A 20789-nucleotide genomic window follows, 5' to 3' on the forward strand; every position below is an offset into this window, starting at 1 on the left:
TCTTCAACAGAGGTGAGCACAGTTCTTCCTTAGCCAGTGTGAGGACAGTGGAAAGAACACAAGTCAACAAAACTCTTTCCAGAGCTTCTGGATATTCATAGGAGATTAAAAATGGGAGTTTCAACAACAATCTCTGTATCAACATGACAAAGAGGCATGCCAAGATCCACAGGCCTTAAAAATACATTTGTGAGCTGAATACAAGGAAGGAAGTTGATACTGACTACACATCCACACATTTCTTAAAGAAAATCTAAAAAGGATTAATGCTTGATAAATGTCTTTTGCTTTTTTGTCTTGTCTTTTCTGTTTTGTTGCAATCAGCTGTGCCAGGTTGCCCTGATGAAGCTGTTGATACAGCTCATGAGTGTCCACTGCTTTCCAGGTATCTAAAAAGATTTTTATAATTTATACTTTAAAATCTTCTGGCTTCTTTTATGCCATAGAAGCTATTTGAAAACATCAAATGCATTTACCTGGACTTGCTGTGGACCTCATTTGCAAGAGGAGTACAGTCTTGCAACTGGGAGATTACAGGGAGACAGGTTTAGTTCTCACCATTTCTCAAATGACCCTGAATAAGAGTATTCTAAGAGGGCATCTGATGCTGAACCTGGTGCTACCTCTTCCACCAAAGGTGACCTCAGCTCAGTTAATCCAATTAAATGCCTGCTACTTTGGAAGGAGCAGAACTGAAACACAGGGCCAGCCTCTTCTTGTTGCCAAAACCGCTCTTTGTTTCATGCTGTCACAATATGCTCTCTGGATCCAAGTCATACTGGTGGGTGGGTGCAGCATCTTTTGAAGTCTAACACCAGGACTGGCAAAGTTCACAAGGCTTGTGAAGCTGACAGCAGCTATGACAGATGGTCAGTAGAAACCAAAGTCATGAATTAAATGGTGCTAAATGCTGCTTACAAATAAAGATCATCTCATTGCACTAACACCCTGTGTTTATTAGTTTATCTGTCTTTCATATTTTGATAAATTATAGGCACCCAGTGAAATGCCCCCCTAATTCAACAGGGGTAATTTCACACATGGTTAATATGTATGTTTGACATTTAAAGATACACATGCCATATGTGTATTTGACTTTTAAGATTCATTCCTAAAAAATATACAACAGAAAGGGTAATTTTGTTGCTCTTAGAGTAACAGTCTATCAATCAGCTCAGCTTGAGCCATCATCATAAAAATAAAAACAAATTGTTACATACAAGCTAAGAACAACTGAAGTGAAGTGGCTCCTGGCCAACTGTAATATCTAAGCACACAAAACTGAAACAGAAAAACTCCTCAACAAATCACAACTGATATACACCTAATATGTCTTTGTTTTTGACAGTTACTCAGGATTTATTTTGGTGAAACTCTCCATCACCATGGAGGGAATAAACCAACCAATATTCACACTATTAGTTATAACATCACCAGACTCTTTAAGTTCTGAGGTAGTCTAGTTGTTCCTCACATTACTGCCTATAAGTGAATATCAAAAGCTGAAGCAATCTTCTTTTAACTAATGAAATCTGTGGCATATTGCCACTATCCTCTTTCAGTGAAAATGCAATACTTCACTCCTGGCATTGTCCTGGAAGTGAGACAAATAAATCCCATATTTAGCATGCAAATCATTCCACTTCATCTCAGTTCCCTGTTTGGATAATCTGGTTTCCTTTGACTCCCACTTCTCATCCTTTCCAGTGTAAACAAAGCAATCAGCGCTTCTCTGGGAGACATTACCTGTGCTGTCCAGAATACCACTTCAGTCACTGGCTGGATTTTGCCTTACAAAGCATTTAACAAGCAACACATTTCTCCAACAGACATCTTATATATATTGCAGCTGTCAGCTTGCCCTTGGTGTGACAAGTACATAAAAACTGACAAACAGAAGATGGATTTCAGAGCAAGCATGTTCGGCCTGAGCAAGTCCAACTATCTTATACTCACTGTCATCTTCAGGACACTTCATCATTTCATCTCCCACGGATGCTGAGGATCTTAATGAAGTCATCACTCTTATTTCAACATCATTCCTCTCACAAATATGCCTTGGATTTCCATGCTGAGCTCTGTTGGCTAGTGAGTGGCAGTGAATTGTTGTACTACCCTCTTCACTCTCTGTGATGGGGCATTGTTCCCCCCACACATTACACATGAGCCTTTATTCAGTATTATGGAGTACCAGTCAGTGCCAAAAGATTTCTACTTGCTTTATGGGTGGTATGATTTGCTAGGTGGGAGGAAGATTCTCCAGCTACAAAACAAACTGATACAGAAATCCTACAAAACTCCCTGAGTGTACAGCCAAATACTTGAACCTCAAAATTCACCTGGTATCTTGAGGCTAGAGGAAAAGCAATATGCTTTAGAACATGCCTGCAACCTAAATATTCTCATGTCCTTTGCAGAACTCTCTTATTTGGACACCTTTTCTTGTCTTTCAAGCTGCAGGTTGCCTTTTAAAGGTGTTGGGATGTTTAAAGCCTCTGGATAATAAGCAGAGCCCAGGCAAGATTTTTCAGCAAGTTCAGCCTTGGGACCAGGAGACCAATTACTCAGCACCTGCCACTCAAGTGTGACCATGAATATCTCTTCTCAGGGACAGTGGTGGCTCCCCAGATGCCCAGTGAATGCTCTTTCTCAGAATCTCACTGGAGGCATGAGCATCCTGACTTACTTTCTATGAGGAAAAAAATGGTATGTAAGAGCACACAGGCAGATCTCTTTTTCCAAAGTATTTAAACACATTATTGCTTTATTTGACAAAGAAAGTGTTAGAGATTTATTAATTGTAACCACATAAAAAGTAGTCTTTTTTAACTGCCTGTTCTTTTTTCAACCTCACTTGTCCCATTAAAGTCCCTGTAGTTCAATTTTTTCTTAGGAAAGCCAGGTTTCTTTGTAGACAGTTTACCTTTAAACTGAGGTTTTAAAGACAACTCAAATAAATCTATCAGCTCTTACCTGGAGACCTTCCAAGGTATAGCAACCCTGAACTCATTAGTCATGTCTCTAGGTTTTCGTCAGTACAGTGATGAAAAGTCAGCTCAAAGCAAAAGGACAAATATTTTAAATAGATTTGGGTGCTTAAATTCAGAATTTCTTCCAAAGTTCAAATTATGCAAATAATTTTCCAAGAATACAAACACTTTGTTAGTATAATCCTACATATCACAAATGGTGTACAGAAAATTCTTTTGCTCTGCCAAGAGAGAAAACAGAACAGGAAGATTTTTATTCACTAGTTCAGTTTTCCTCCAGCTCATTCCATGCCATGGAAAGGAAGCCTGGGAAGAAAAGAGTCTCACTGTTTTTCCCCACAAACACTCTCATGGCTGCATAAATCCTACAGTCTTTTTTTTTTTTTATACTCAAGTCACTGAAATAAATCCCCAGCTTCTTTAACCCGTGGGGTTTAGGTTGGTCTTTTAAATTAAAGCCATTTTCTTGGGCAGTAGCCTCCAGTTGTCCCTCACTACCTTTTCATAAGCTGATGTTTAATTTCTTCTTCCATTTAGCCTGAAAGGAAGATGCTTAGTGCTCTCATCAGGTCTGCAATTATGTATCAATCAAAAGAGATGACTGATGTATGTCTTGAAAATAACTAGAATAACTTTGCCGTAACTTACATTTAGTAACTGGAGAAAACAGCTTACGATTTATCTGTGTTATTCCCCATGAAGAGAGTAATTTTGTTATATATTTTATTACCTAGCAATTCCAGTTTTTTATTCCTACTGAGTTGTGTCCAGCAATACATGTGCTAAAGCTGGCTTTGTCCTTAACACCACCATGAATGGATTTCTTTGAGAAATGCTGTCAACTGTAAAGTTCAGAATATAATTATTGTTATGATGCCATTGCTTGGCATTTCTGAATCTCTTGTAAAAGGGAATGTGCAGTCAATAATGAAAGGAGGGGTGCTCTTTTCTCATGGGCTCTTGGATATAAATGGGAAATGTACTCATGTATAGATGCATAAAAACCATAAGCAGTCATGCAAGTCATTAGATAAGTTTTCAATTATAAATCCAATAGAAATTGGATACATTTTCAAATATAAATCCAGTAGAAAGCAGAGAGTAGAAGTAGAAATCGCTTTAGTCTTACTGATATCAGCAGAGGTCTGACCACCTGAGTTTTTATCCCATAATACATGGGAAATGCAGTCACTTACATGTTTGCACACAAACACCCCTTGCACGCACGTGTACAGTGTGCAACAGAATTTCAGACTTCTGTTGGTACATCTGAAAGGAAAGAAGCATGCAAGAATGACTCTTGTTCACTCTGACACTGCTGCATAATTACAGCAGTGCTGTGGTTTACCTGGAAAGTGCAGAACTGCTCCTTTTGAATGTCTTCAACCTTGCAAATGTTTTCAGGACCAGGACTGATTTCATCCTCACTTGCTTCTGCCAATTAAGGAACTTAATTGACAGTTCTGATTGCTAATCAGCTTCAGCTACCCTTTATGTGCTGCAAAATTGTCCAGTGGCAATCCAGTGTGGAATTCCCTGTGCTTTCTAAAACTACTTACAAGGCAGTCTCAGTGCAAAGTAATTTAGGTTTCTGATTGAGTGCACTAGACATTTTACTGGCTCTAACTTTTCAGTATTTATTTGCTTTTCAGTGAGGCTGGTAAGAGTAATTGTGCCAATAAATCGGGAATGATTCATGGGATTGCAACAGCCATAACACTAGCAGGAACAGAACATGAACAATGCACGGCTTGAAGTCTTGAGTTTTGCAAATCTTTGTGGAACTATAATGAAGTTATGGTCTTCCCATTCTATTTACACTGGTATAATTTTACACAGGGCTCTACATTGAAAAGAACCTGTAGGCTATTCCTCAAGAGAGTCACTGAGATAAAATTCATACCTAATTATATAATAACTGAATATCTGTTCTTACAAGTACAGATGCCACTGGGCTAAGTATATTTGAAAGATGTGAAAAAGTCTTTAACAGACTCATTAAAAAAAATGGCCAAACCTTTCTTTTGTTTATTATTAAGCTATTTATAGCTTGGTTCAAATTGCAGTTGTTGCTGCGCTGCATGGGAAATAGAATAGTAAGCCCTGGATTTGATTCTGCTTCCACTGGGGCTGTGCTGATGACTTTGTTGAGCTCAGGCTGAGGCTTCCTCGGAGGAAGCAGATTCCTTCCATCTCAGAAGTCCATGCTTTCTGTGTCTTGTGAGAACAATACTTTCACTACCTGGGCTATTCTGCTCTATCTTGTATTTTCCCACAAAAGTTTTCTGCAACAGCATTTTCCTTCTGAGCCTGGCAAGTGATTTCCAAACATGTATTTTGATATATTGATGAATACCCTCTGTTGTCACCTGATGTTCCTTGTGTATATGAAATATTCTAATATCTGACTGGAACCCTAACCATGAGCTAGGGTAAAATCTAGACTGAAAACTAAAGCATCTAATGCATCATTTGCTGTAGGTGCAAAGTAAAATGCAGGCAACCCTGGCTACTGAGCTAGTTCTTTCCTTCTGCAAATAAGAATAGCTCCACTTGGGCTGACAGGCTTTCTTACTGCATTTTCAAACAGGCTTTTGTCCTCTGAAGCCTTTTTAAGCATTTTCCTGTAGAGGTGTAAACTATCAGATTTATAGCCAAGTGATCCTTTTCCCCTATGAGACATTTTTTTCTGATTCCCTGAACTGCAATGACAGGATCAATTCAGGGATTACAATGGATAAGCAGCTGCTGTAAGGGCTAGAAAACAAACAAAAGGGAATGGAGTTCTGGCTTCAAGGACTGCTAGGCTGGCTCCTCCCAAAGCTGAAGAAGTGCCTGGCTGTGCCCAGGAATTTCTTTTATAAAAACTACTGAAGAATGAGTGGTCTAACTCTATTATGCCAGGAATGTTCACAGAACAGTTGGTTTTTTTCTACCTATACAAACCGTCCTGATGCCAGTCAGGCGTTATGTGATAAAAAGTGCTTGTAGACCACTGATGGAATAGAAGTTATCACTCAAGACTTAAATGAAGTGCTACTTCAAAAATAATGCTTACAAAGGAAAATTCCAGAGCAGATAAACAGAATCTGCTGCATCTGAGGACCTAAGAAAATCCCCGTTTCTTTGCAAAGCACTTGGGAATGTGACATTTGTTTCTGTCAGTCAGGTCCAACAGAATTAAAACCATGAAATGGCTCATAAATCAGCAACAGGCTCCTCAAATTGTCTTCAGAACAAGAAAGAGCAGGAGAAAATAGGCAGTCATTGGAGAGATGTACAAAGCAGAGGGACAGCAGATGGACTAGAGGAGGCCTGGGGGACAGAGAATGGGCAGTAATATTCGTGTTACTGTGGTACTATCATCCTATGTTATTTCTCTTTCATTTGTTGATTACTCTAATAATTTGAAAATTATTAGAGTGGAACAGTGAACTTGAAAAAAGATATTTCTAGTATTAAACACTAAGTCAGGATTAAAGATTTTTAGCATACATATAAAAAGAGAAATTATTTATAACAGTGAAAACCGCAACAGAAAATGTAAAATTCAAGACTGGCACCTGTGATGGCATTACAGCAGCAGCAGCCAATCTAAAAACTGGACAGCAATCTCTAGTTAGGAAAATAAATAATTCCCTGAGTTTGCACTTGAATTGTCAAAGTATTTGCTGCATTGTAGTCGATCGCAATCCTATGAAAATGTTCTTCAGCACTGCTATGCAATATACTTGTCATACATGTATAGTATACTTGCAGACTATACATCTTTCATGGAAGTCAAGGCAGGAGCTCCACCATCATTTATCCCTGCCATACTCACTGTCACATCTACCCCAGTGGGCTTTGGCACAAGGTCTGTGTCTAAGGATGTGGGGTGGTGCTGCTGGTAGGAAGCACAATTACCAGGGTCTTATTTTTCTTCTCCACAGAGACTGATAGGAATGATGTAGGAACATGCTGGAGACCAGAGATACTGCTGTACACATACTGATGGCATCTGCCAGCTGCTATTACCTCTGCCACTCAGTAAAAACCAGAAACTGCTATCTCCTGCCTCAAAAAAGAGCATGGCTCTCTGTTCCCCACTCATCTCATTTCTTCTGACCTCAGACACATATTGCCCTAAGAAACCATTGCATACACAGCAGTGCATGATGCACAAGAGTTTCCTGAGAACTTGTTCTGGAGAGCTGTAGTCCTTCAGTGAAGGGCTGGTGGGGAGGCACAGGAACTCTGCTCAGCCTGGCTGAGACAAGAGCGGTCTCTTGCTTTGAGCTGGAATGCAGCTGATCTGACTCATTATATTTAGGCTTCTATATTTCTTCTTTACTGTAGCTGAGGATATTGGTTAAATACGTGCACATTCAGGCAATTTTACAGAACTCACAGCAGAAAAAATTTTATCTCTAGGGCTGGCTATTTTTACTGGCAGTGCAGATCTACATGCTATGTTCACCCAACCAGGAAAAAAAAGCAATATTCTGTTACCTCAAAGTTAACAGAACCAGCCTATGAAGGAATCAATTTATAATAATGATTAATAACAAAATACTGTGGGCAATGGAGCTACAGACCAAAACTAATTTGTAGAAATTACTCAGCAAGTGATTATGACTAATGTGATTTGCCACTGGGCAATTCATGAACAAAAGTAAAATGTGCGGAATGAAACATTCATTATCCATTATTCACTCAGTATAGGCAATGGCATTCATACGGTAGCAGAGCCTGGAGAATTCGGGTAGAATTCAGGGATTTGTTACACCAAGCATTATATGGACTCTTTTTGTTTTTTCCCTTAAAAAAGTGGGGACAAATATCCTTCCTAAGGAGCTCCAGATGCTAGGTTTCAGAGGTTCTTAGAGACTACACCTTCTGTAAAAGTGTGTGAATTAAACTTACAGCTCAGGTATTGGTAGAAGAGCAGTCCTGTTTGACATCAAGAGGTTTCCATGTGGACAAAAAACTCTCAGTAGTCCTTTAAATTCTTATATTAATTTTGTGGGTTATGTTTTGGTTCAACTGTCACTGTCCAAGTTAATCACTGGGGACACATTCTAAGATACTTCAAATACATCAAGACATATAGCCAGTTCCAGGATGATCCTTCAAGGATGTCTCAGTGTAGTTTTCTGTAAAGGCACATTTGTGAAAGTATTCCTTTGGTATCTGGCGCTTTTCCCAAAATGGAGGGACCTTGCTGACCTCTATGGCATTGCCTTCAGCATGGCAAAAAGCAGAGCTCTCACCACTTCCTTCCCCACTGCCCTGGTGTTAGAGCAGACTGTAAATGACAAAATCTACTCAGGAAAAATCAGTGGTAAGGATAGTAATTAAGAAGCTGGTAGATAAAACAAAACGAGTGAAATTACGCATTGCTGTTCTTTCACTGCTGGTTTATTTTCTTCTTGCTTCTTTTCCCTTTGTCCAAATCAGAAGACAATAAGGAGGGGTATCTTTGCGTTTGCTTTATTCTCTGACACCAAAATACATTGCCTTTGCAATAGGATCATCAGGATTATTTTTTGAAGCTTCTTTGTGATAATGCCCTTCAGAAGGATAGGGTCATTTGAACTGAACAGAGAGGAGTTTTTTTATAATTCTTTGAATTATGAGACATACATTAGAAGAAAAGGCTAAGTCACTCTGCCTTACAAGTGTAAATTTAAAGGCAAAGGGAAATGGCTGGAATGAGCACAGAACACCACAAGTCTACAGAAAACCTCCCTCAATCAGACACAGCGAGGAGGAAGCCTGGGATGGGAAGGATTATGTTCCCTTTGCCTTATTACCACAGATAGTGTGTTCTGTGCAAGGAAATCCTGCAACAGGCATACAATCCATTTGTGCAGAATCTATTCTGTGCTTGCACTGTCCTGGGAATTTATTCAAAATATTTATGTTGTGCATGGATCTCACCAGGGGTAAACTGGGCTCCCCAAATGACTTTTGCACCACAGTTCCTGTTTGACTAATAGAGACTAATCCTGACATTCCTAGAAAGTGTAACTTTTGGTCCTCTGAAATAGACCTCATCTCTAATAGACCAACTTTCCAGGGTAGAGAAACACACCTGAATTGAAACCCAAGTGCATGCATTCTTCTCAATTCAACAACAAGTTTTATTTCTATTGAGTTTTCTTGTTCTTATAATACTGACAATGGTGGAGAATACTATCAGGCCATATCATAACCCAGTTTGAAAACTGAAAAATTTTGCACAACCCTGAATAACATAACAAAACTGTAATGTCTTGAAAGGATCCTGGTTCCATCTTTATTTCCCCCTTGAGGAACAGAATGTGTAAGTAATGTTACAGGTTGGTATTAATTTACTGGTCAAACCGAAATAGATTCAAAGGAGATGTGTCTTTAAACTAGTTCTGATTGTCTGACTTAAAAATGAAAATATCCAAAGTGCAGTCTTTGTAATTACATCTCTGTTGACTCTCCTGCTCATATTTCTGTTGTTTGTCAGGCATATTGTCTTAAGATGGCAACAGGACTGTATCTGGTGTTTGTTTGCAGCTTATTTTGCACTATTGAGGGTTTTGGGATTTTTTTTTGTGCACTGTCTTCCATTTTCTCCAGAGCATATAATCAACATTGTGCTTAAAGGCTCGTATTTAAAAAATAGAACATAAATCCACTGTCCATTGAATTTCAACTCTGGAAGTCTGGTGGGGAGAGAAGGACAGGGGAGAATCGACATGGTGACTTAAAAATTGCACAACTCCAAATACATGGTTCTCCAGTGGGGCTGATGACTTGCAGCCACAACTGACTTCTGCTGGTACTGTAAGGACTGGGCATTTCTGAGGAGTGTCATTATTGATCCACTTCTTCATGAGGGAATAACTTGAGATCTTTTTTGCGGGATGGAAATATGATAAATTAATGTTGAACATATTTATTACTTGTTATCCACTCGGGTGTCTCTTCCACCCCATGCAGATGGGCAGTGAAGCAGTTGCAGTTGGAAGAGCCCTAAGACCTGACATGCAGCCAAACCCAGCCTGTGTTCATGAAACTGGGTGTCACTACAGTCTCTCTTTTTTGAGTCTTCCTTTCAACCTCCTCAGCTTAGTTTCTCATCAGAATCAATCATTTTCTAATTAACTAGTCAGAGTCTGCTGAAGTTTGCCAAAATTTTATTATCCTGCTCTGAGAGTTACAGTATGTCATTATTTATTCAAGTTTCTACTGCTCCCACTTTGATTTGAAGGAATCTCTTTCTGGGAGCCTAAGGGAGCCCTGTAATGAGAAACAGTTACAGGAAGGTGAGTAACCCCTTTGCTTCGCAGGGTTTACAATATGAGGAGAAAGGAAAAACCACATGTGCTCCCTCTTTATGTTCCAACATCCAGGGGGGAGAAATTAATGCAAAAAACAGCTTCCACATGTATTGCTCAGGTTTATGGTTATGTATTTTCCTAATTGGGAGTAAAACAAGTATCCTTTTTGGAGTGTTGCAGTAACATTCTCAGGTGAAGGTCAGGTCCTTAATAAGCAGTGCAGAAACAAATATGAGATAATATTCTTTAGGAGAGGTGGGCATTGCAGTGCAAAGTGTGGTAATCCATGGCATCATGACACTGCCTCTGTTGAACACTGAAATTTTTCATGCAACATGTGCACAGGCTGGATGTCTTGAGAATGAGGGTTACAAAGTACAGCATCTTGAATGGGGAACTAACCAAACACAGCGTTAAGAAATGCAGATGTGATGAAGACAGCCTCAGCTTTCCTCCTTAAAGCTAGTAAGGTGTCAATGTCTTGACTGCTGGTGTATTCACAGCAGTAAGCCTTCTCCTGGGCTAAGGTAGCTTAGGTAGCTTAGGTAGCTAGTGTTTAAAAAACACTAGCAAGAAAGCTTCATCATAATTGAAAGTTGGAAGGGTGTAAGAGCTCTTCTAACACCTTAGTTTTGTTTTATGTAGTATGCAGACAGAGACTTGATTTACTTGTATCCCAGATGTTAACTATGGGACTAGAAAATTATATGCACCTTCATTTGCTCCTCACTGAGAGCACAGTCATTTATGTAAGGTTTCAACAATAGAGGCAGAATTATATCACAGACTGCCTCATAGTTTGCTGGAGTTCAAGGCAGTGAGCAGCCCAAAGATTTTGCGCATGCTCTAAATGCTGTGGCACTCAACATATTGATTAAGCTGTTACTTCCCTGATTCTGCTCGGGTTAGGCTGTTTTGGTGACTATTAATGAAGCTTATTGTTGGAACCCTGGGTGCTGAGAATTTTAAACTTTCTGTGCTGAAAGGCAAAGACGCGCAGAGATCACTGCATTTGACCTGAGGCTGTGGAGAAGGCTTCCAAAATTGATTGATACCACTGGGATTACAGTTGTGCAGTTGGTTAGAAGGGTGTAATATCACAGGGTGGAAAACTTAGAGTTTGGGGTTTTACAATACAGTAATAAATATGAAGCAAGATGGGGCTTTTAGGGTGGAAACAGGTTGTTCTTCTTTACCTTCTTCCTTCTTCTTCATGGGTTTGGTGGTATTTTATAACTGGACAGAAAAGTCCACATTGTGGACTTTGAGTGATCAGTTATTGGGTTAAAAGGGAAAATAATTTTGGTTTCATTTCTTAATTGGATAGTTTAGCCTTAAAACCCTTGTAGCCTTGTAACAAGAGATAGTTGGCCATTTTGTGCCTTGCTAATGAAAGACTGCAGAACTCACACCTGTGAGGCTGCAACACTGATAAGAAACAATAAACACCTGAGTCTGAACACGAACTATCATCTCAAGTGCCTTCAATCCTGACCCCGACAGAGGAAGAAAAAGGAAGCAGAGAACCCACAGCTTATCCCTTTTCCACAGTGCCTGGGGGCAGTGCATGTGCATGGCACAGTCCTTTTTTTTGGTACTATAGACCTGGCCTACAGGTAGTCGCCATCCTCTGAGACAGTGGGCCAGACTGCTGTGGAACGACTGCCTCTGCAAGCTGTGCCAGCAAAGCAGCATGCTGCAGAGTGCTCCTGTGCTGCACTGCTGCAGTGGCACTGTTGCTTTTCATTTATATCTGCAGGGAAAGGCCAGAGAAGAAAGATTTTTGCTTACTATCCTAGACACTCTGTCATCTGCCTCTAGAAAATGATTCTGACCGAGAGATTCTTAAATGGAAGTATTTTTCATATTCCTCTTTGTGTTCACACCTTGAACTAACTCAGTGTTTTAAATTACACCATCGAGCAGATAATGAAGCAGCTATGTATGCTAGCAAGAAGTGTAAGAGCAAAGAAAGCAAATTTACAAGTATGGCACCTGCATCACTTTAATGAATTAAGTGTTGTTAAATTTGTCAGGCACGATGAATCTAATACCTATGCTATTTTATTGGTAAATTAGGAATTTAATGGGCAAAGACTTCTTTCCAGATAATAAAATAATTTGAAGTGCCAAATGAAAGGCAAGTCAGTGAATCCGCTACATTCTTCAAAAAAGATCAGAAAAAGAAGATGAAAATAATCAAACTCACCTTAAGCCTGTTGAATGCAGCCCTCAGGATCTGTGTTTCCCTCTTGCTCTCAGGAACAACTCGTATGACTTTATCACTGCCAATAACAGAAAATTGAATTGGCACTTTAAGACTCCTTGCAGCAATACAAAGGGACAGTAATTAGGTCCAGATAGCTACTGTAATTGTGCTCTTTTTCAGCACCTGCAAAATGTTGGGTTAGCTGGAGCTCTGCTTCTAAACTTGCTGCTGGATTATGCACTTCCATATAAATGATTTGCTCTTTACAGATCAGTATCAGCTTGAACTTCCATTTACATGCAAATGTTTTGTTCATTCCTTCTAAGTTAAACCATTCAGGCTGACATCTTCCATACTGGACATCTGCCTCAGAACAAAAAAAAAAATATTTTTTTTCCAAAATGATTGATCTGTTTCCGAGGGCGAGATAAAGTAAAATACATTATTTTTTTCATGTTGAAACCTTTAATGGACTTTGAAAAGTTCATTGTTTTATGCATTCAAGGGGGGAGTTGAGTTGAGAAAAGTGGTGATCTTCATATTGGGTCATGCCTTTTGCTTTACCCATTAAAACTTACACAAATTTTGTGAAGTAAATGGCTAGTCATACATGCTCAGAAGGTTCTAGATAACAATAGCTGATTTTATTCACTTTCTTTAACAGAAACCAAAATAGAGTATGTTTAGGTAAGATGCAAGCAAGAAATTCTTTGCTGTAGGAGCACAAGAACTGATTGCCCAGAGAAGCTTTGGATGCCTCATCCCTGGAAGTGTTCAAGGCCACGTTGGATGAGGCTCTGAACAGCCTGTTCAGGTGAAAGGTGTCCCTGCCCATGGCAGGGGTGGCTGGAACTAGATGACTTTTAAGGTCCCTTCCAACTCAAGCCATTCTATGATTCTATGATATCTATGGACATAATTTTGCAAACAGTAAACAAGAAACTGAATGACCCTCCAATGACCACCATCTGTCATGACCGATGGGATGCTGGACACCACAGAAAATAGAAGGGATAATCACGTAACCAAAATATCAGCCACACACAAGAAGGATGAAATAACTTTAAGTGGCCAATGTGAATTCTGGCATTTTCCTACATTCTGAGTTTTTAATTTATATTGTTGATAATCAGTACTTCTCTTCCAAGAGACCTTGGCGGTCATGCAGGTCTTTATTTCTACAGTTACATCCAGTAGCCAGAATGCCTTTTAAACAATTTCTTTATCTACAGTTTCTATATTATCTGGGAATTTTAAACAGTAGAATTTCCCTTGACATTGAGAATTTAGACCCTTAAGTATCTCATGAGCTCTCCTCCTTTGCTGAAGTTTCTGAGTCTGGTGAGAAGGTATTTGGCCAACTAGAAATAGCACTGCTGAGTGTGCCCTTGCTGGCTCACTGTTCTAGGAAGGCTCCCAAGCTGCTGCTGTTCTCAGGCACTAGGTCTTGCCTTTAGTGAACTGCAGCCACAGCTCTGGTAGGACTCACCTTTGTTGCAAGAATCCTTAATGCATACATAGGTAAGCATTAAATACTGCCAGTTCAGAAGAAAGCACTACTAATAAGTTCTGAGTTCTGAAGTGTATTACCTGTTTCTGGAAATAATTTCCCCTTACCCCCTATCCTTTTTAGTCTTTTCTCTACAGGCGACATTTGGTCCCCTTGGTTAGCCACTGATCCTTCTTTCTGTCTCAGCTCTCCAGTTTTGGTTCTCACCCCTGCTGTCAGGTCCCAAGCCTTCCAACTCCTACATGGCATTAAAGTTTTTGGTCCAGTTAGACTCCAGGCTACTGCTGCAATAACACTGATGTACCCACAGGTGTGGACCTTAGTTTGTTTGCCTTGCCTGCTGTTGACCTTACTGGACAATTGGTTTATGCCTAAGGAAAAAAAAAAAAGATTTCTGAAAGCTCTCTTGTTATAATTTGGCAGCCCAAAAAATTTAGGAGAAATTACTATGCTTCCAAGCCAAGTTTAACCTCCTGTTTTGGAGCTTGCACAGAGAAGAATAAATCTCTTACAGTACTACAACTGCTGCATCTTTTAAAGGAAAATAGATGCTTTTAATGTATCATACATACAACAGTAATATTCTTTTCCATTACTCATGTCTTTCTAAGTACTAAATTGCTGTTAAGAAGAAAATAATGAAAAGGTAATAAAGAAGTAATGATTGCCCAGGAAGTTGACGTAGCTAATAAAGATTCATCAGACATTTCTGGAAGGATTGGTACAACCAACATAAAAAAACAGATTTTAATGAAATAAGTAGCTAAGCATGTGTTACACAGCTGTAATGGAATTTTGAAGGAGCGGATATCACTTAGGTATGGTCTTGAATTAATACTGTAAACTGTCTTCGATTAGCTCAGCAACTCTGTCATTTCCAATGTGATGAAAAACCTGCCCTAGAGAGGAAAGTATTGGTGCTGTGACAGATTGATCACTTGACACATTGTTGGGAAATGCTTCAAGCTGTGGCTGAGTCTGCTGCTAGAGAACTCACAGCAAGCAGTTTAGCAGTTTAGCATGGTAATTTCAGTATTTTATTAAAAGATGGTTAAGCTATTATGGCAAAGTCCTTTCAATTTTTGTGCATGCAAGATGTGGGAACACACTGGATTCCTGAGAACTATCTGCTAACACCCACTTCTGTAGGCTGGCTAGTCAGTGGATGATCATTATGCATTCTTCAACAAAGCACAGATAGGAAATCTACCTTTACTTCAGATATTTACAGTCCTAAAGTAATTTTTTAGCTTTATAGTTTTTCTGGTTACATTTCACATTAAAGAAATTCAATGATTACCTTAAATGCTATGCAATACCCACTGAATTTAGGGTAAAAATTTAGTAACCTACCCACTATTTAAAAGCCAACAAAATCTATCAGATCATGTGTTAATGTGGTTGATAAATGGCAACTGCACCCCAAATTCTCAGGACCATCCCCTGGTGAAGTCCCTTGCTATCCTTTATGTTGAGCTGTTGAGGAGAAAGAAACAAGTAATCATATATATATCTGTCTAGGGAAAGTTTTGCTGCCTGCAGACACATGTCAGCAGTCTGCTGATTTATGCAGGTAAGGTTATTTTTCTAACCATGATGCCTCTAAATCTTTTTTTTTAACTCTATTTTAAAAAAATTCTAAACAAACAGCAAGATGGGATATATTTTGTATAAATTAGTGTAGAAATTTATGTCCACGATGACAAACTTTCAATTTACCCCTAGCAATTAGGATAATGGAATTTAAAGCTAGGACTTAGTGAGATCTTTTGAATTTTGTGTAAATACAAAATTGTGTTGAAAGCTTTTGCCCAGAGCAGAACACAAGCTTTAGTAAATGAACTGGCTCAATGAGTGTGGTAAGCAGAGTAGAAGCCAGACGGCTGATGTCCCCAGGGACAGCCTTATGTCTGAGCAAAGTGGGTGACCAGCTGTTGGCCAGCACCGACATGCAATGACAACTTTTTTTCCCTTCATCACCCCCTTACATTTTTCAGGAACAGAATGAGAAATGACACACCTGCTTTTGAAACACAGAATATGCTACGTGGCCCTGGGAAGGGTGATACTCCCTGATGCCAATGGGGACTAAAACTTCTTGGTTTATTTCTTTGGCTTTTTCTTTTACTTTTTTTTCCCATTTACTTCATAGTTTTACTCATCTATGAACAGACCAGATGGATCCAAAGAAACTATTCTGCAGCACATCTACAACTTCTTTACTGATGGAATTAGCAGTTCTCTCTCATGAAACTTTCCTGATGAAGTCACATGGCATGAACTGCATTTATATAAATTCCTCATTTCCTTCAGGAAAATCCTTTTTATTGCTTTATTCTCCTGACTAATGTGAACCTTAATCAGATTTCTGCTCTCCCATGGAATTTAATAAAAGTATGTTTACAAAGGCTCTACAAGTATTTTAAACACAGTTTAAGAAGTGATATGCTATAAATCAAATACCTATAGAAAAATAGGAAAGAAAAGAAATCCTCACTTACAGGCATCCATTCCTAATAGTAGAGGAGGGATTACAGTTCTTGAGAAAAAACTGCCATTGTTGCTGCACTTTAGAGGTTCATTAAGGCTGAATGACACATCTGAAAAGATCTACAGTATTAAAGCCTCTTGTCAACTCCCAATATGCCACCAGATATCGTTTATGATGAAAGATCAATCGCTTCATTCCCTTTCCTCCACTAAATTCTGATAGTCAAAAGGCTAAGAAATAAACATTAATGCTTTTCTCTCTCTCTGTTACTGCGATGAAGAGTTTTAACTGTGATTCAATACTGTTACAAAATCAAGATAGACAAATAAGACTGGGCTTCTTCCTGAGACCTGGTGGGTACATTCTGGAAAGGGAACTTTACAAAACTTCCTGAGCCCTTCATTATGGTTTTCTGTATTACAGCAGGTGCTAATCCAAACAGAAGGGAACACCATTTGTATTGTCTAGATAGCAGTGTATATATTTTCTGCTTTTAGCTATTAAGGCAGGAAGACTGAGACCATTCCTAGTATAAGAAAGTATAAGAAAGAGCTAGCTAATTTATAATTTTGAACGAAAAACAGGTGCTTGGGTAATGTAGGCAGAAATGCTGAGGAGGCAAAGTATGTTATTGAGTTATATTTATCAGCATAGCACAGATGACTTCTTGGGGAGCTGAACTTACATGCTAATTCCCAAGCATGGAATATCTGAGTTTCATAGTTGTTTTTCAGGTGCAAAAAGGGTTTCTTTACCCAGCAGGAAACTTTACAGACTAAAGCAATGCTATATTACTAGCAGTCTTCCTCTGCACAGCTTCGTTTCAGAGACATATGGTAGGGGAATGTTAGTATCTGCAAAAATTTCAGTTTTCATTTCAACTAAAGAACAAAGATTTCCCAATAAATCCCGGCCTCCCATGTCTCATAAACACTGGCTATAGGGCCACCTAGTTTAAACACAAGAAGTGGGACCCAATTGCTTCAGTACATGTCTCTGTCTCAAAAAAGAAAATTGAACTGTGTATGGTAATGAATGCTGTCTTGCTTTCATCAGCTGTCATTCAATCATGTTCAAAAGAAGAGAGAAAGAAGGCAGTGATTCAGGGCAGAAAATAAGAAGTAACAAGACCAATAAACACTTAAACAAACAGACCAAATCAAGAAACCAGATGACAAGGAAATATTGTGCTAACTGTGCAGGATTAAGATCCAGGGGGGAGGCTGCAGTAATCTGCTTAAATGAAACAGCATGTATACTCATTCATATTAATTTCCTAAGAAACATATTGTAATAACATATTTGCATGAAACAGCTGATGATTGTTTAACTTGGATACAATCCTTCCAATGACATATTATTTGAACTACTGCTACTTTTAAAGAAAGATCATCATTCTGGTAACATATTATTGAAAGGAGCTTCTGCTATAACCTCATCTACTTCTTTACTGCCATGGCTTATGGCAATAAAGTGAGCTGCTCTTTGTAAGGAAGCAAGGAGTAGATGGTGATGTTGTCAGGGCTAGGATAAGCCTGGCATAGGCCTGACAGGACCAGAAAATTTATCTGTCCATCTGGGTACTCCTCTGCCCAAAGAGGAAAGCTTCCCCTTATCCTCCCTATTTATCCTGCAGAAGCATGTTGAACTTGTGTGGTGGGGCCAGACAAGCTTGATTTAATACCCTGCTTAGGCTGTAGCAAACAATTACTCCCCTGCCAGTGTCCTGAACAGATCTGATTACATCAGCTGCATACATTTTTTCCTGTTCTTCATCCTCCCTTTCACCACACTTCTACCTTGCTTTTGCTACCTCCTTTTAAATAAACAACCCATCCCTAATTACTTTTCCCCAGCTGGTGCCAGCTTTGCTATATCGGTACCCAAATCTGGCATTTCTAGGTAATCTCAGCTTCATGTGGTATCACTGATAGGGTTACACAGGTATTCCTGCCCAAAAAACATCCCCATTACTCCCTTTCAATTACCTGTGAAATTCAACCTTTTCTCAAATACCTCCTGTGGGAGGATGGATTGTGAGAGAATAGAGATAGTGCTGAAGGCAATCTCACCCCTGAGGAGTTGCAGCTGTGCTAATTACCAAAGAGTAGGAACAGCCTTGCCTTTAATAGGGCACAGCTGTGTCCAACAGGGATGGTCCAATAAGGATGGGTGTTATAAAAGAGGGGGCTCAGCTAGCTGAGAGGAGAGTTAGAGGGTTGGAGTTGGTGGGCTGTGCTGAAGTGAGGTGTAAGGGTCTGGTGCTTGTGCTAGGGACAGAAAGGGTCAGGTGTTCATGTTAGGGACAGTAAGGGTCAGTATGTGCTACTAGGGACAGATAGGGTCAGGCAGTTGTGATAGGGACAGGAAGAAGTCAGCCAGCCATGCAGAAGAAAGAGAAAAGGAGTCAGTGTTGTAAGGAGCTGCCCATGATAACTCACAGAGAGAAGGTATGAAAGTCTTACAGTAAGATAATAAACTAATGATGACAGTCAGTTCCCATCTACTGTTGATTAGTGCCAAGCACCAATGCCAACAATTGGTGGCCTGTACAGGGATGAGTTCTGACAACCTCCTCCTTTACCTTCTGCAAGATCTAGCTGTACTTGACAGTGCTCCCTGAATTTTTTGTCAGCTTCTCATGTTGTCATATTCAGCAATTTCTCATGTCATGTCCCATAATTTATCCATGTCTTGATCACTTAGCTTAAGCTCAGGCCAGAGTCCAGTCCATGACCTGCGCATTCCTGCAGCTGCCATCATTCTGAAGTCCACACAGAAGCTCAATGGCTTTTTCTGAGCTTCAGAGTTGCTTCAGCTCATTTTAAGCCCTGTGTACATTTTGAGACAACTGCAGGAACTATTTCCAAATTAAGTATCTCAGGCCTCTGTGCAGCAGATTTGCTCTTGGCCTCAGTGAAAGAAAGAACACCAGATCTGTCAGAAGGTTGTTACAGAATTTAGATACCAAGAGCAGAAGGGTGAAGAGAGAAATGGTTCAGTGGTAGAGGACTGCATTAAACTTTTTCTACCCAGACTTCCTTTAAGACCTTGAACAAACAACCACAGGTCACTTCAGTGAGGTTCAGTGCCAGTTTGGCAGAAGGTTCCTTATACTGACTCCATATGCTTTGTATCCATTCATGTGTAAAAACCACAGACTCTGTGGTTAGAGACATTTGATGGTGGATTGTTTTGTCTGCAGCAAGACTCTGGGCTCTGTCATGGTGGGTGTGTTTGAAGCACAGGTACTTGCCAAAGCCTGACTCTGAGACCAGGTGCACACCTGCCTGCAAAGCCTGATGGACAGGCTGGGGTGCAGAGCTATGCTCAGCTGGCAGTGTAGGCATGGTTCAGCTCCCCACCCCTATAAGCAGGGATGATCTCATCCTTTAAACTTGTGTGAGAATGGAGACACAAATAAACTCATGGCTTTTAAGCTTCCTGATGGCCATGGTAAAGGGAGCAAGGTGGGGATGATAGGTGGAAAGCACTGTGTACAGCTTTCACAGAACAAAATTTTACAGCTCTTCCTAAGTCTTGAAACATTCTGAATTTACTCCACAGTCCTCAATAATGTTGAAAAAAACCCCTTTTCTTTTTTAAAAAAATAGTCTTTTCCATATCTTCAATTTTTTTTGTTGTATTGATATTTGTAGAATAACAGCCAAGAATCCAAACAAGAGATGTCCATGCTCTCTTGTTTTGGAGACAGCTGTGGAATTTTGAAATATGCTCAAAGATTGGAAATAACCCCCACTTTTGGTTGCTCAAGCAAGCTACAAACCTGGAAAATATAAAATATCTTTTCAATGAAAGCAGTCTTCTACAGTCATTAATGAAAATTTTAAACTGGTGGTATTTTGATAAAATTACTTAAGTTCAGTATGCACTACCACAAACAAAACACGCTAAAATTGGTATTTTTTTTAAAGTGTGCTTGTATTAAAAATCCCATATAACCAGAAGTAAAATAGCTATTTTTCTGATTCTAATAAATAGCTTAGCACACACAAGTATAAGGTTTAAACCTTTTCTTTTGTATGTTTGAAGTTCATAGAAAATCCTTAATTTATAGAACATAAACTATCTCAACTCCGCTTTTTATAAGTTATGGTTTTACTTGACCTTTACTTGCCACTGCAGTCAAATACTTGCACATTGCCAACTGTGTGAAAACCACTGAATGGGGCATGTCATTTATCTGTCTTGATGACTTCTTTTCAAGGATCAGATAATACTTCTATCTTTAAAAAACAGAAGAAGAAATCTTACTTTAATTTCATAAGTC

General features: G+C 39.4%; 1 protein-coding gene across 1 annotated transcript in view; it reads right to left on the minus strand.

The window, feature by feature from the left end:
- Positions 1-20789, minus strand: part of CPA6 (carboxypeptidase A6) — an 83573-nt gene that overhangs the window by 34227 nt on the left and 28557 nt on the right. Inside the window, exon 2 of the mRNA XM_053965845.1 lies at positions 12498-12573. Coding sequence (XP_053821820.1) covers positions 12498-12573 — 76 coding nt within the window. The remainder of the gene's footprint in view (positions 1-12497; positions 12574-20789) is intronic.

The sequence above is a fragment of the Vidua chalybeata genome, chromosome 1 (genome assembly GCF_026979565.1).
Source record: "Vidua chalybeata isolate OUT-0048 chromosome 1, bVidCha1 merged haplotype, whole genome shotgun sequence".
Classification (NCBI taxonomy): Eukaryota; Metazoa; Chordata; class Aves; order Passeriformes; family Viduidae; genus Vidua; species Vidua chalybeata.